At 44.7% G+C, this 12705-nt stretch overlaps 1 protein-coding gene across 3 annotated transcripts in view; it reads left to right on the top strand.

The window, feature by feature from the left end:
- The window catches only part of LOC101938535 (zinc finger protein 501-like), a 59820-nt gene that overhangs the window by 31000 nt on the left and 16115 nt on the right, over positions 1-12705 (top strand). For 2 of the 3 annotated variants that reach the window (XM_065569940.1, XM_065569941.1), the window contains 2 exons: positions 953-1066; positions 1479-4878. In XM_065569940.1, the coding sequence (XP_065426012.1) occupies positions 953-1066; positions 1479-2452 (1088 nt within the window). In that variant the 3' untranslated portion in view covers positions 2453-4878. Of the gene's footprint in view, positions 1-952; positions 1067-1478; positions 4879-12705 lie in introns of those variants that run through there. The other variant, XM_065569942.1, reaches the window with a different exon arrangement.

Raw genomic sequence — 12705 nt, 5'->3', positions numbered from 1 at the left:
GCCATGTCAGTTTGTAGCCCAAAGAGACCCTCCTCAGTCAGCTCAAACTTAGCTGTTTCTCCCCAAAGAGTCTGTCTGTCTTCTTCAGTCTCCTGAAAGAGGTAAAATAAGTCACTGCCCCTTTCTGCATGGGGGGGCATAGCTTCAAAAGATGGAGATCTGCATAACCAGCCTTGAGATCCAGCCTTAGTGACACCAGATTGCACAGGAAACCCATCCCTCAGCCTCCCCGGTATCATCTGGCCCATCTCAGCATCGTAGTCTGTGAAATATTCATGCTTTCAAGGGCTGGCTCAAATATACAGAGGACAGAGTAATTGACAAACATGAGAAATATATAATCCTTTACAGCATGAAAGTGCATTGGGGGGAGGGGACAGGAGCCAGCTGTGTGGGGGGAGGTAGGAACGAGACTGGATGTTGAGCGCCTAAAGCCAGCTATGTGCTGGGGAGATGGGACATGAAGCAGCTGTGTGCAGGGGAGAGGTGCTGTGGATGCAGCCAAGATTTGTGACCCTGCATGCCCCACCCACCCTCTGTTCAGCAATTCCGGACAGGAAGGGTGATTCCAGAAGTAAAGAGTAATTTCAGACAAAAATTCAGTAATAGTAGCAATTTCCAGAAAACACTGACCCGCTGATGGGTTCTACCCGTTTCCCCATTCTGTGTCTGTCTTGTCTATTTAGATTGTAAAGCTTCAGGGCATGGGTCATCTACTATTCTGGGTTTGTCCTGTGCCTAGCACAACACGGACCCACTGTTAGTTGGCTCTTATGCATTAAGGTAATGAATATGATTTATAATAATAACTCTCCTGCCACTTTGAGCCAAGGAAGATGGCCTTGGGATGTTACTACTTAAAAATGAGCTGGGATTAAAACCAAGGAATATTCCTTGTGACAAGTCTCCCACAAATTCCACTGATCTCCCTTGTTTTCTTTGCCTGGAATAGGGTTTCCAGTTTCCAAACCTGATGTGATCTCGCATTTGGAACAAGGGGAAGAGCCCTGGGTCCCAGACCTCCTGGGCTCTGAGAAAGAAGTGTTCCCAAGAGCTGCCTGCACAGGTGAGGAATTGGTTAAACCCCAACTCAAAAATTGTCCATGAATACAGGAAACAGTTGGGATGCCCTACAAAGACCTTGTGAGCACTCCAAGTTCAGGATTGTTCCCTGCAGATGTGGAATCATTATGCAGATGTCACTCATGGCTTCCCACCTATCCTGACTGACAACTGACAGCAGGTCCCGCCCCAGTCTCGCTTTCCCCTGATAGTTCTGGTGAGATGCGGACCCGGAACTGATCCCTTCCTCTCTCTGCTCTGAGGAAGGTTTTGGGAAAAATCAGCTCCTGATAGATTTAATCTCTCCTGCACATATTTTGGTTTGTTCACCCATTTTTCCATTCCTCTCACTGAGATTTCCTTTCTCTCTGGTGCAGTAAGTGACATATCCCTGGATTCTCTCTGTCTCCCATCAGGTGTTGGGATGGTGAGTGAGAACAAGGAGAAACCCCAGCAGGAAGATGCTGAGCAAGTAGAACCACATGGGACGTTATCAGTAAGATCCAAAGGGAATGTTTCCAGGAGTTGTGCACTCCCAGAAAAAGAAAAAGCCTCTGAGAGTCAGCACAGGCCAGAGGAAAACTTCAATAGCCACTCAGACCTTATTACAAGCGAAAGAATCAACTTGGAAGGAACACACTACACATGCCATGAGTGTGGGAAAAGCTTCAATGGGAGCTCTGACCTTCTCAAACATCAGAGAATCCACAGAGGAGAGAGACCCTACATATGTCCTGAATGTGGGAAAAGGTTCAATTGGAGCTCAGCCCTTATCACACATAGGAGAATCCACACGGGTGAGAAACCTTATGGATGCTCTGTGTGTGGGAAATGCTTCAATCGGAGCTCACACCTTATCAGACATAGGACAGTCCACATGGGTGAGAAACCTTATGGATGCTCTGTGTGTGGGAAATGCTTCAATCGGAGATCAAACCTTACCGCACATAGGAGAATCCACATGGGTGAGAAACCTTATGAATGCCCAGAGTGTGGGAAATGCTTCATTGATAGTTCAGCCCTCATCTCACATCAGCGAATCCACACAGGAGAGAGGCCCTACATATGCGCTGAGTGTGGGAAAAGCTTTAGTCAGAACTCATACCTTATCACACATCATAGAATTCACACAGGAGAGAAACCCTACACATGCTCTGAGTGTGGGAAACGCTTCATTGGTAGTTCAGCCCTTACCAAACATAAGAGAATCCACACTGGTGAGAGACCTTACACATGCTCTGAGTGCGGGGAAAGCTTTAATCAGAGCTCTGTCCTGATCACACATAGGAGAATCCACACAGGTGAGAAACCTTATGGATGCTCTGAGTGTGGGAAATGCTTCAGTCGGAGCTCACAACTTATCACACATAGGAGAATCCACACTGGATAGAAACCCTACACATACTCTGAATAAGGGTAACGCTTCAGTTATAGCTCATCCCTTACCACAGATCAGAGAATCCACCCAGAAGAGATGCTGTACACATGCTCTGAGTGTGGAAAATGCTTCAATCAGAGCTCAAGCCTTATTAGACATCAGAAAATCCACATGAGAGAGAACTGTAACAAATGCCTTGACTAGGGCTGGCCAAAGATTTTTTTTTAAAACACATTTGTTAATTCCCACATAGCAATATTTGCACTATCATCACCATGGTCTCTCAGCTCCCCCAGATGAGTTGCCTGGTTCTGCCTTTTGCAGCTCATCCTTCTTTGGGGTCAGTCATCTGATCTTTTCTATCAACTCCTTTTGAGTCATAGGAGTGTGTGTCACTCCAGCCAGGAATGTTCATCAACTCCAAGTGAGAGACAGAGAATTGATCCCAATAAGCTACACTGCAGCAAAAACTACCTGTGCCTTAAATCCACTAGGACTGTACATGGCATTGGCTGCTCATTTAAGTGATCTTGGTGTAAAAAGACAATTATAGTTGTAGAGGAGATGTAGCCCAGGTGCAGTGGTTGGCATTAGCTTTCCCCTTGACCTGACCTAAACTCCATCACTTTTCCTAGTCTAAACAAATCCTGAGCATCAGGGTTATACTGTTCCCCCATTTCAAAGCAATTGTTAGTCATCAAGTTCCCCCTTCGGGAACAAATTATTTCATTCCCAGTTGCTTTGATGTTGCTTCAGGTTGTGCTGGAGAGCAGATATTTTTACTACCATTTTCCTCACTTAAAATATATTGAACTATAACAAAGAGCAGGAATAGGGCAGGGATAGGGAAAAATGTCATTTCCCCTCTGTAACAACAGAAGAAGATAGGATAAGTAAGTCAGAGGGATTCCCTTATTCCCCATCACCATCCCAATCCCCCTGTTTTTCAATTGGTTAGGCAAATATTTTCTCTAAAGGGCTGGGAAGAGGATTCATGCATTGCGCTCCCAAAGCAGTTGTGAGCCAGGCCCTGCAGGAAGTTGCTCCTGAAGATATCTCCTTCCTGATCAGGTGCATGTTGCCTTTTATTTGGGAAATGCAATCCCTATCTTGGTAGAGATGGGAAAAATGGAAATGACATTTCTGTTCAGCTCACCCCTGGGAGATGCTGCAAATGTGTAGAAAATGAAGTCCATGTTGAATGTGATATAGCTGCAGAAAGATACCTATTTTTAATAGATACCTGACATTTGATGTCTTACGGGGATTCTAAGACGCACCTGAATTTAGTCCCTATTTAAATCTGTGCCATCAGATTAAAGAAATAAAAGCGCATATTTGGGGGAGTTATACCTCACTATTGCTACTGATATGTTGTGTGTTTGGTGAAGAATTCTACACCAGAGAAGTGTAAAATTACTCCAAGTAAAGTCAAAGATTTGACAAGAACTCAGATAGAAATTGCAGGTACTAATGGTTGATTTTCACTCCAGAGATGGAAGCTATGGTAACCTTTGGTCCAGGTAAACTATTTTTAGAATGTTGCTCCCCAGTTAAGTGGTATTGATCATGGTCCTAAAGGATGTATTGATTAAATTGTGAATAATTGTCCTTTACCATTTGGATCCAAAGTTTCATGAAGCACAGCGAGAAACAGCTGATTCCTTCAGAGCCATTCCATGCCTATGGGTCCCCATCTGGCTGCCTTGTTGGACAAGAAGCACTTCCATGCTGTGCAAATGATGGTAGCCAATGGGTGTGTGTGTGTATCAGATTCCTTGTTCTGACTGCAGGATACATGAATGCTGAGTCCATTGTCTGTGATTTGGTCTCTTAGTTTTGCTCTTGAATCTAACGCATTTGTATCACTTCTCCACCTCCTGATACTTTGAAAGATTAGAAAGTGTGAAAGTAGAGCAGAGGTGTTTTTTCTCATAATGCAACCTTCCCATGTAGTGTGAGACCCCTTCCACTCACACTTATGGGAGAAGACCCAGGGATAAATGAACTCACAGAAATGGAAGGCTCCTAGGTTATTGTAGAATTCGACTTCACACAAAGCTCACTGGGTGGAAATGGGAAATAAGAGAAAACTGCCCTATAGGTTTATATTTTGTAATATTTGAATAAATTGTTATCAGCGACAATGTAATTAAATAGTTAATTAGTGTAAAGTAAGAGGCTGATTATGTGATAACTTTCAGTGTTACAATATAATTCAGGTTTTATTCTAGTTTTCTCCCTGCCCCCTCCTACTATATAGGAAATGGTGGCTAATCCTGAAATTAAAACCTCACTCCAAAGGAATTAGAGTGGGGGAATATGTGAGAGAAATAGCATGTATGAGAATAGAGACCCAGTATAGACTGTAATTATTTCTATTTCAAATGGAATTTATTTTGATAAACTTTAAAATAAATTTTCTGTTAAGATGAAAATTTCTTGAGACAAGATATGTAACCTTTTACCCAGTTAGAGGGTAAAAGCCACAGAGTTCCAGTTCACTTGTTTGCTTAACAAAGACACATCGGGCAAGAGAAGTCAGAATTTAAAATGGTGATGGATGCATGATGATTTATTTTTGCAACCAGTTATTTTTATGGGTGCTGATACCCCTTTTCCTTTTGAGGAGGCCAGCTGTTAGAGCCCAGCTGTTTAACTCTCAGGCCTGGCCATGGAAACCTCCCTATAACTGGCCTTATGTTTCTTTCATGTTTGATACCTTTGGGGTTCGCATGTCTACACTACATGTGGTTTACGACAGCAGATACTTTGAGAAAACTGCTGGGTTAAGCGGGACTTTTTAAAACTGACATTGGCCCAAATTCTGTCTCACTTCATCTGGAGTGGGACATGTCTGTATCGAAGGATTTGTTCACACCTGATTTGCCCAGAGACCTTGGGGGAAGTGGGGTAAGCTGGAATCTACAACAATAAAGTTAAAGGTAAGGGTGGAGGTCCTTCAGCTTTCAGATCAAGAAACCTGTTCTGTTCATTCCCTCTGAAGCATCTGGCGCTGGTCACTCTCAAGCAGCATACTGGGCTAGATGGACCATTGATCTGACCCAGTATGACCAGTCTTGCATTCTATGTTAATTAAGTCATCTAAGAGAGGCTTACTGCCAGGAACCCAGGACTGATCCCTCTGGGGAATGAAGCACAACGTCAACTGGTTATGCAGCCTTCACTAGTCTTGTACCTGAAAAGCCTACTACCCCAAAGTGCTGGACCATATATGCCATTACCTGGTTCCTCAATTGCATCTGCAGTTCCTACTCCATGTGAATCCAAAGATGAAGAGCTGCAGAGATCCAACCCTTTGTAATCTTTGAAATGTATTTCCCTTTTTCAATTTTTGTCTATTGTTTTTTTATGGATGTGGAGCCGTCACAGCCTTTCTATTCGATTGGGGTGTAACAGTGAGGCTCAGTGGAGGTGAGTGTGTGAACACCTCTGAAATCTACACAGAGAAGTTGCTAAGAATAGTTCCCCAAATCTTAATACCTTAACACTCTGCCCTATGAAATGACTGCATGCATGTCAGAGAAGGGAATGACTGTTTGCCTTAGGAAATGTTGGGGGGAAACCTGAAGGTACTTAGGACACTCCGGTCCGGCTTCTGACAAAAGCTTTTTTGGGAAAGGACCTGGGATTGCTTAGGAGGACAAGGAGAGGAAGCAAGGCAGCCGGTGAGAAGGGGGGCCCAGCAGTTTAGCTGATTCCTAAGCATGCAGAGTTGATAAACTCTGATTAGGGGGCGGAGCTTGGCTGAGGAGAGGGCCTATAAAAGCGGCCACCCAGCCAGACAGCGGAACATCTGCGTGCAGCGGCACAGGAGCCGGCGAACAGGGCTGCTAACGGGAGTTTGAGTGGGAGTTCCATTGGAGGAGAAGGTATCTGTATTTGCATCTGTCTTTGTAGTGCTTGTATGTGTAGACGCCTGTAGGGGCAGCGTGCTGGGAGGGCAGCTGAGCCCTGATTAGAGGGCGGAGGAGAGGGCCTATAAAAGCGGCCACCCAGCCAGGCAGCGGCACAGCAGCCGGCGAACAGGGCTGCTAACAGGGCAGTTTGAGTGGGAATTTACAGGGGGAGGTGGAAGGGGAGGCAGGAGGGCGCGGTGCCCCGTGTGCTGTGTTACCCCAGGTGCAGAGGGCACAGGTGAGCAGGCGGGCACAGACAACAGCAGCCATGAGCCAAGCAGCAGGGGACACAATGCAGATGATTGCATGTGGCTGCTGCGGTATGTACATGGTCTTAGCGGGGATGCCTGAACAGAGGTATGTCTGCATGAAGTGCCGCCTAATAGAGCTGCTGGAAGAAAAGATCCGAGGTTTGGAGATGCAGGTGGATACCCTGGCAGAGTTTAGAAGGGGGTTCATGCAGCTGATGGAGCAAAGACAAGGAGTGGCTGAAGGGGAATGCTCAGGGGTACAGGTGGAAGCAGGGGCAAAGGCCTGTGAGGAGGGAATGCCAGGGGGAGAACAAGGGCAGTGGAAGCATGTGACCATGAGAAGCAGGCCAAGGAAAAGGAGGGCCAGTGAAGGAGAAATAGAGCTCAGGAAGAGGTTTAGGTGTTTGGAAAACGAGGAAGGGGTGCAGCAGGTGGTAACTGAAGGTGGGAAGGTGAGGAAGAAGAGAAGAGCAGCTAGTCCCATAGAAAGAGGGGAGGAGTTGATGGAGACAGCACCAAATCTGGGCCCCGGGAGGATACAGGTTGGCATAAGGGGGATTAGAAGGGAAAATAGGAAGGGACAGGGGTTGCAACTAGAGGGAACAGGGGATAGATTAGTAGATTGCACTGTCACCAGGCAGAGACAGGTTTACGTGATTGGGGACTCCTTACTGAGGAGGTTAGACAGGTCTGTGACCAGGGCGGACCCAGAGAACAGAACGGTTTGCTGTCTACCAGGCGCTAAGATACTGGATGTGGACCGGTGGTTGAAAAGGATCCTAAAAGGAGCAGGTAAGAACCCCTTGATCATCCTTCATGTAGGAATGAATGACATGGCTAGGTTCTCGCTGGAGAGAATCAAGGGAGATTATGCCAGGCTGGGGAAGACGCTTAAGGAAATCGAGGCTCAGATCATCTTCAGTGGGATTCTGCCTGTTCCTAGAGAAGGGCAGCAAAGGGGTGATAGGATTGTGATGATAAATAGTTGGGTAAGGAAGTGGTGCTATAAAGAGGGCTTTGGGATGTATGGCCACTGGGAGGCTTTCGGGGGACAGAAAACTGTTCTCACGGGACGGACTTCACCTAAGTAGGGAAGGAAATAGACTTCTGGGAGGGAGGCTGGCTCATCTCATCTCATCAAAAGAGCTTTAAACTAGGAATTTGAGGGAGACGGTTGGGAGATGTCCAGTTAATTTCCACACCAGATTATAACATTGAGAGGGAGGACAATGAGATAAGAACGGATATAGCCGGGGGGAAGAGATTGGACATAAGGAGGAGAGGGAGGATGGATACTAGACTAATAGGTCATACTGGCGGTACGGTGTCCGTACCAAATTGGATAACAAATGTGACAGAGGCCAAACGGCATAAATTAAGATGTTTATACACCAATGCGAGAAGCCTAGGTAACAAAATGGAGGAATTGGAGCTCCTGATCCGAGAAATGAAACCGGATATCGTAGGCATAACCGAAACGTGGTGGAACGGTAGTCATGACTGGAGTACAGGTATGGAAGGGTATGTGCTGTTTAGGAAAGACCGGAACAAAGGCAAAGGTGGGGGAGTAGCATTGTATGTCAATAATGAGGTAAACTATAAAGAAATAATAAGCGATGGAATGGATAAGACGGAGTCTGGGCATTACTCACATTGGGTAAAAGAACTACTACAGTCTCCCCTGAGATAGTGCTTGGGGTGTGCTATAGACCGCCAGGATCTAGACAGAGAACTCTTTAATGTTTTTAGGGAGGTAAATACTAATAGGAACTGTGTAATCATGGGAGACTTTAACTTCCCGGATATAGATTGGGGAACAAATGCTAGTAACAATAGTAATAGGGCTCAGATTTTCCTAGACGTGATAGCTGATGAATTCCTTCATCAAGTAGTTGCTGAACCGACGAGGGGGGATGCCATTTTAGATTTGGTTTTGGTGAGTAGTGAGGACCTCATTGAGGAAATGGTTGTAAGGGACAACCTTGGCTCGAGTGATCATGAGCTAATTCGGTTTAAACTAAATGGAAGGATTAACAGAATTAACTCGGAGACTAAGGTTTACGATTTCAAAAGGGCTAACTTTAATAAATTAAGGTGACTAGTTAGGGAAGTGGATTGGACTAACATATTTATGGATCTAAAGGCGGAAGGTGCCTGGGATTATTTCAAGTTGAAGTTGCAGGAGCTGTCGGAGGTCTGTATCCTGAGAAAGGGAAAACGGTTCGTGGGCAGGAGATTTAGACTGAGCTGGATGAGCGAGCTTCTCAGAGGGGTGATTAAGAAAAAACAGAAAGTGTACAAGGAGTGGAAGATGGGAGGGATCAGCAAAGAAACCTACCTTATTGAGGTCAGAGCATGTAGAGATGGAGTGAGAAAGGCCAAAAGCCGTGTAGAGTTGGACTTTGCGAGGAGAATTAAAACCAATAGTAAGAGGTTTTATAGCCATATAAATAGGAAGAAAACAAAGAAAGAAGAAGTGGGACCGCTTAAGACTGTAGATGGAGTGGAGATTAAGGATAATCTAGGCATGGCACAATATCTAAATGAATATTTTGCATCGGTCTTTAATGAGGCTAATCAAGGGCTTAGGAATAGTGGCAGCGTGACAGATGGGAATAAAGGAGGGGGGGTTGACATTACCATAACCGAGGTAGAAGCCAAACTCGAATAGCTTAAGGGGAGTAAATTGGGCGGACCGGATGATCTTCATCCGAGAATATTTAAGGAACTGGCGCGAGAAATTGCAAGCCCATTAGCGATAATTTTTAATGAATCTGTAAACTCGGGGGTGGTACCGTTTGACTGGAGAATAGCTAATGTGGTTCCTATTTTCAAGAAGGGGGAAAAAAGTGACCCGGGTAACTACAGGCCTGTTAGTTTAACATCTGTAATATGCAAGGTCTTGGAAAAAAATTTGAAGGAGAAAGTAGTTAAGGACGTTGAGGTCAATGGCAACTGGGACAAATTACAACATGGTTTTACGAAATATAGATCATGCCAAACCAACCTGATCTCCTTCTTTGAGAAAGTAACAGATTTTTTAGATAAAGGAAATGTGGTGGATCTAATATACCTCGATTTCAGTAAAGCGTTTGATACGGTACTGCATGAGGAATTATTGGTTAATCTGGAAAAGATGGGGATTGATATGAAAATCCAGAGGTGGATAAAGAACTGGTTAAAGGGGAGACTGCAGCGGGTCGTACTGAAAGGTGAACTGTCAGGTTGGAGGGAGGTTACCAGTGGAGTTCCTCAAGGTTCGGTTTTGGGTCCGATTTTACGTAATCTATTTATTACTGACCTCGGAACCAAATGTAGGAGTGGGCTGATAAAGTTTGCGGATGACACAAAGTTGGGAGGTATTGCCAATTCGGAGAAGGATCGGGATATCCTGCAGGGAGATTTGGATGACCTTGTAAACTGGAGTAATAGTAATGGGATGAAATTTAATAGTGAGAAGTGTACGGTTATGCATTTAGGGATGACTAACAAGAATTTTAGTTATAATCTGGGGACGCATCGGTTGGAAGTAATGGAAGAGGAGAAGGACCTCAGAGTCCTGGTTGATCGCAGGATGACTATGAGTCGGCAATGTGACGTGGCCGTGAAAAAAGCTAATGTGGTCTTGGGATGCATTAGGCGAGGTATTTCTAGTAGGGATAAGGAGGTGCTGGTTCCGTTATACAAGGCACTGGTGAGACCTCATTTGCAGTACTGTGTGCAGTTCTGGTCTCCCATGTTTAAAAAGGATGAATTCAAACTGGAACGGGTACAGAGAAGGGCCACTAGGATGATCCAAGGAATGGAAACCCTGTCGTATGAAAGGAAACTCGAGGAGCTCGGTTTGTTTACCTTAACCAAAAGAAGGCTGAGGGGGGATATGATTGCTCTCTTTAAATATATCAGAGGGATAAATACAAAGGAGGGAGAGGAATTATTTCAGCTCAGTACTAATGTGGACACAAGAACAAATGGATATAAACTGGCCGTCGGGAAGTTTAGGCTTGAAATTAGATGAAGGTTTCTAACCATCAGAGGGGTGAAGTTCTGGAACAGCCTTCCGAGAGAAACAGTGGAGGCGAAAGACCTCTCTGGCTTTAAGATTAAGCTTGATAAGTTTATGGAGGGGATGGTTTGATGGGATAACGTGATTTTAGTCAATAGGTCAATAACGTGCCATCGCTGGTAATTAGTAACAATGGTCAATGATGGGATATTAAAAGTTACTACAGAGAACTTTTTCCGGATGGTCTGGCTGGAGAATCTTGCCCGCATGCTCGGGGTTCAGCTGATCACCATATTTGGGTTCGGGAAGGAATTTTCCTCCAGGGTAGATTGGCAGAGGCCCTGGAGGTTTTTCGCCTTCCTCTGCAGCATGGGGCAGGGGTCGCTTGCTGGAGGATTCTTTGCGACTTAAAGTCTTTAAATCATGATTTGGGAACTTCAACAGCTGAGTCAAGGGAGAGAATTATTCCAGGAGTGGGTGGGTCAGCTTTTGTGGTCTGCATCATGCGGGAGGTCAGACTAGATGATCATAGTGGTCCCTTCTGACCTTAAAGTCTATGAGTCTCTGAGTCTAAGGGGGGCACAGCAGTTTAGCTGCTTCCTAAGCATGCAGAGTTGATAAACCAGGAGCAGCACTAGGGGGCAGGCAAAGCTAAAAGGCCTGTCATTGTGAAACATAGCAGCTCAAATGAGGTGGTGTCAAAACCCCTGGCTTGGGTTCTAGGACAGAATTGCTCTCTGCTCAGTGGGCTCTCCCGTAAGAGCTACTAGGTAGGCAGGAGAAGCAGAGAAGGTTGTGCTGTGGTAAATCAAGGCACAGGAAGATTGTTCCTCTTGGGATTTGTGTTGCTCTTGTGAACCTGCTGGAGGAAGCTGAAGCATCATTTGAATTTGTGTCAATGCATTGGCCTGGGCTCTGGTATTGACAGTGAGCACAGGGGGGGTCCTTCAGCCTCTTTTCCCAAGGTGTAATCATAGGTGGTTTCTGTGGTGTAGGGGTAATTATGGTGGTCTAACATGAAGAAGGTATCTGGTTCAAAACCAGCCAGGAGCATTGGTGCTTCTGGTTCTTTTAGTCCAAGTCCTTTCTCAAATACATCCATAATTCATATGCTTTCTTCTTCATTAGTTTTTCCTTCCATTAATCTTTTAAGGGCAAAAGGAGGGGGTTAGCCTGGGAGGAAAAGTGTTCAGCATCCACCACTTGTTGAATCAAGGAAGATTTTGTTACCACCCTTACACATCAAGCTGGGTCTGATGAAGAACTTTGTCAAGGCCATTGACAAAACACAAGCAGCTTTCAAGTACCTCCGTGGAAAATTTCCAAGGTTAAGTGAAGCTAAGATAAAGGAAGGTGTCTTTGTTGGTCCTCAGATTCGTGAACTTCTTCGAGATGATGCATTTGACCATGCACTGCGTGGCAAGGAAAAGATGGCATGGAAAGCCTTCCAGTTAGTGGCAATAAATTTTCTCGGAAACAACAAGGCAGACAACTACAGGTTGTTGGTGGAAAACCTCCTCAAGGCATACAAAAGCCTTGGTTGCAACATGTCACTAAAGATACATTTTTTGCACTCTCATCTAGATTTTTTTCCACCGAACTGCGGAGCAGTGAGCGACGAGCATGGCGAGCAATTTCACCAGGACGTTGCAAGAATGGAGAAATGGTATCAGGGCAAATGGAGCCCATCAATGGTTGCAGACTATTGCTGGACAGTGACAAGAGATGCTCCATTTAATGAATACAAGAGACAAGCCAAGAAGTGCTGAGTAGACACTGAATAGGACTAAACTATGTACATAATAGTTTTTTGCCTTTTGTTTCATAATAAATTTTATTTATATAACCCTTTTGCTGATTTTTAAAGTGTTGCATAAACAGGACAGGTGAAATATTACCATGTAAAGCAACCAGAAACACATGAAAAGACCTAGGTTTACAATTCATGATTAAAACTCTACTATCTACACAATATACATAGACATAAAATGAAAAAACTTAAATATCTTAGAAACAGTAGCCAATCAGTTGTTTTAATTGTCATATTTGAATTCAGCACATCAAAATACATAATAAATAGCACATTTT

This window comes from Chrysemys picta, chromosome 16 (assembly GCF_011386835.1).
Source record: "Chrysemys picta bellii isolate R12L10 chromosome 16, ASM1138683v2, whole genome shotgun sequence".
Taxonomy (NCBI): Eukaryota; Metazoa; Chordata; order Testudines; family Emydidae; genus Chrysemys; species Chrysemys picta.
Note: the sequence above shows the minus strand (reverse complement) of the source record. Positions and strands in the feature narration are given on the sequence as shown.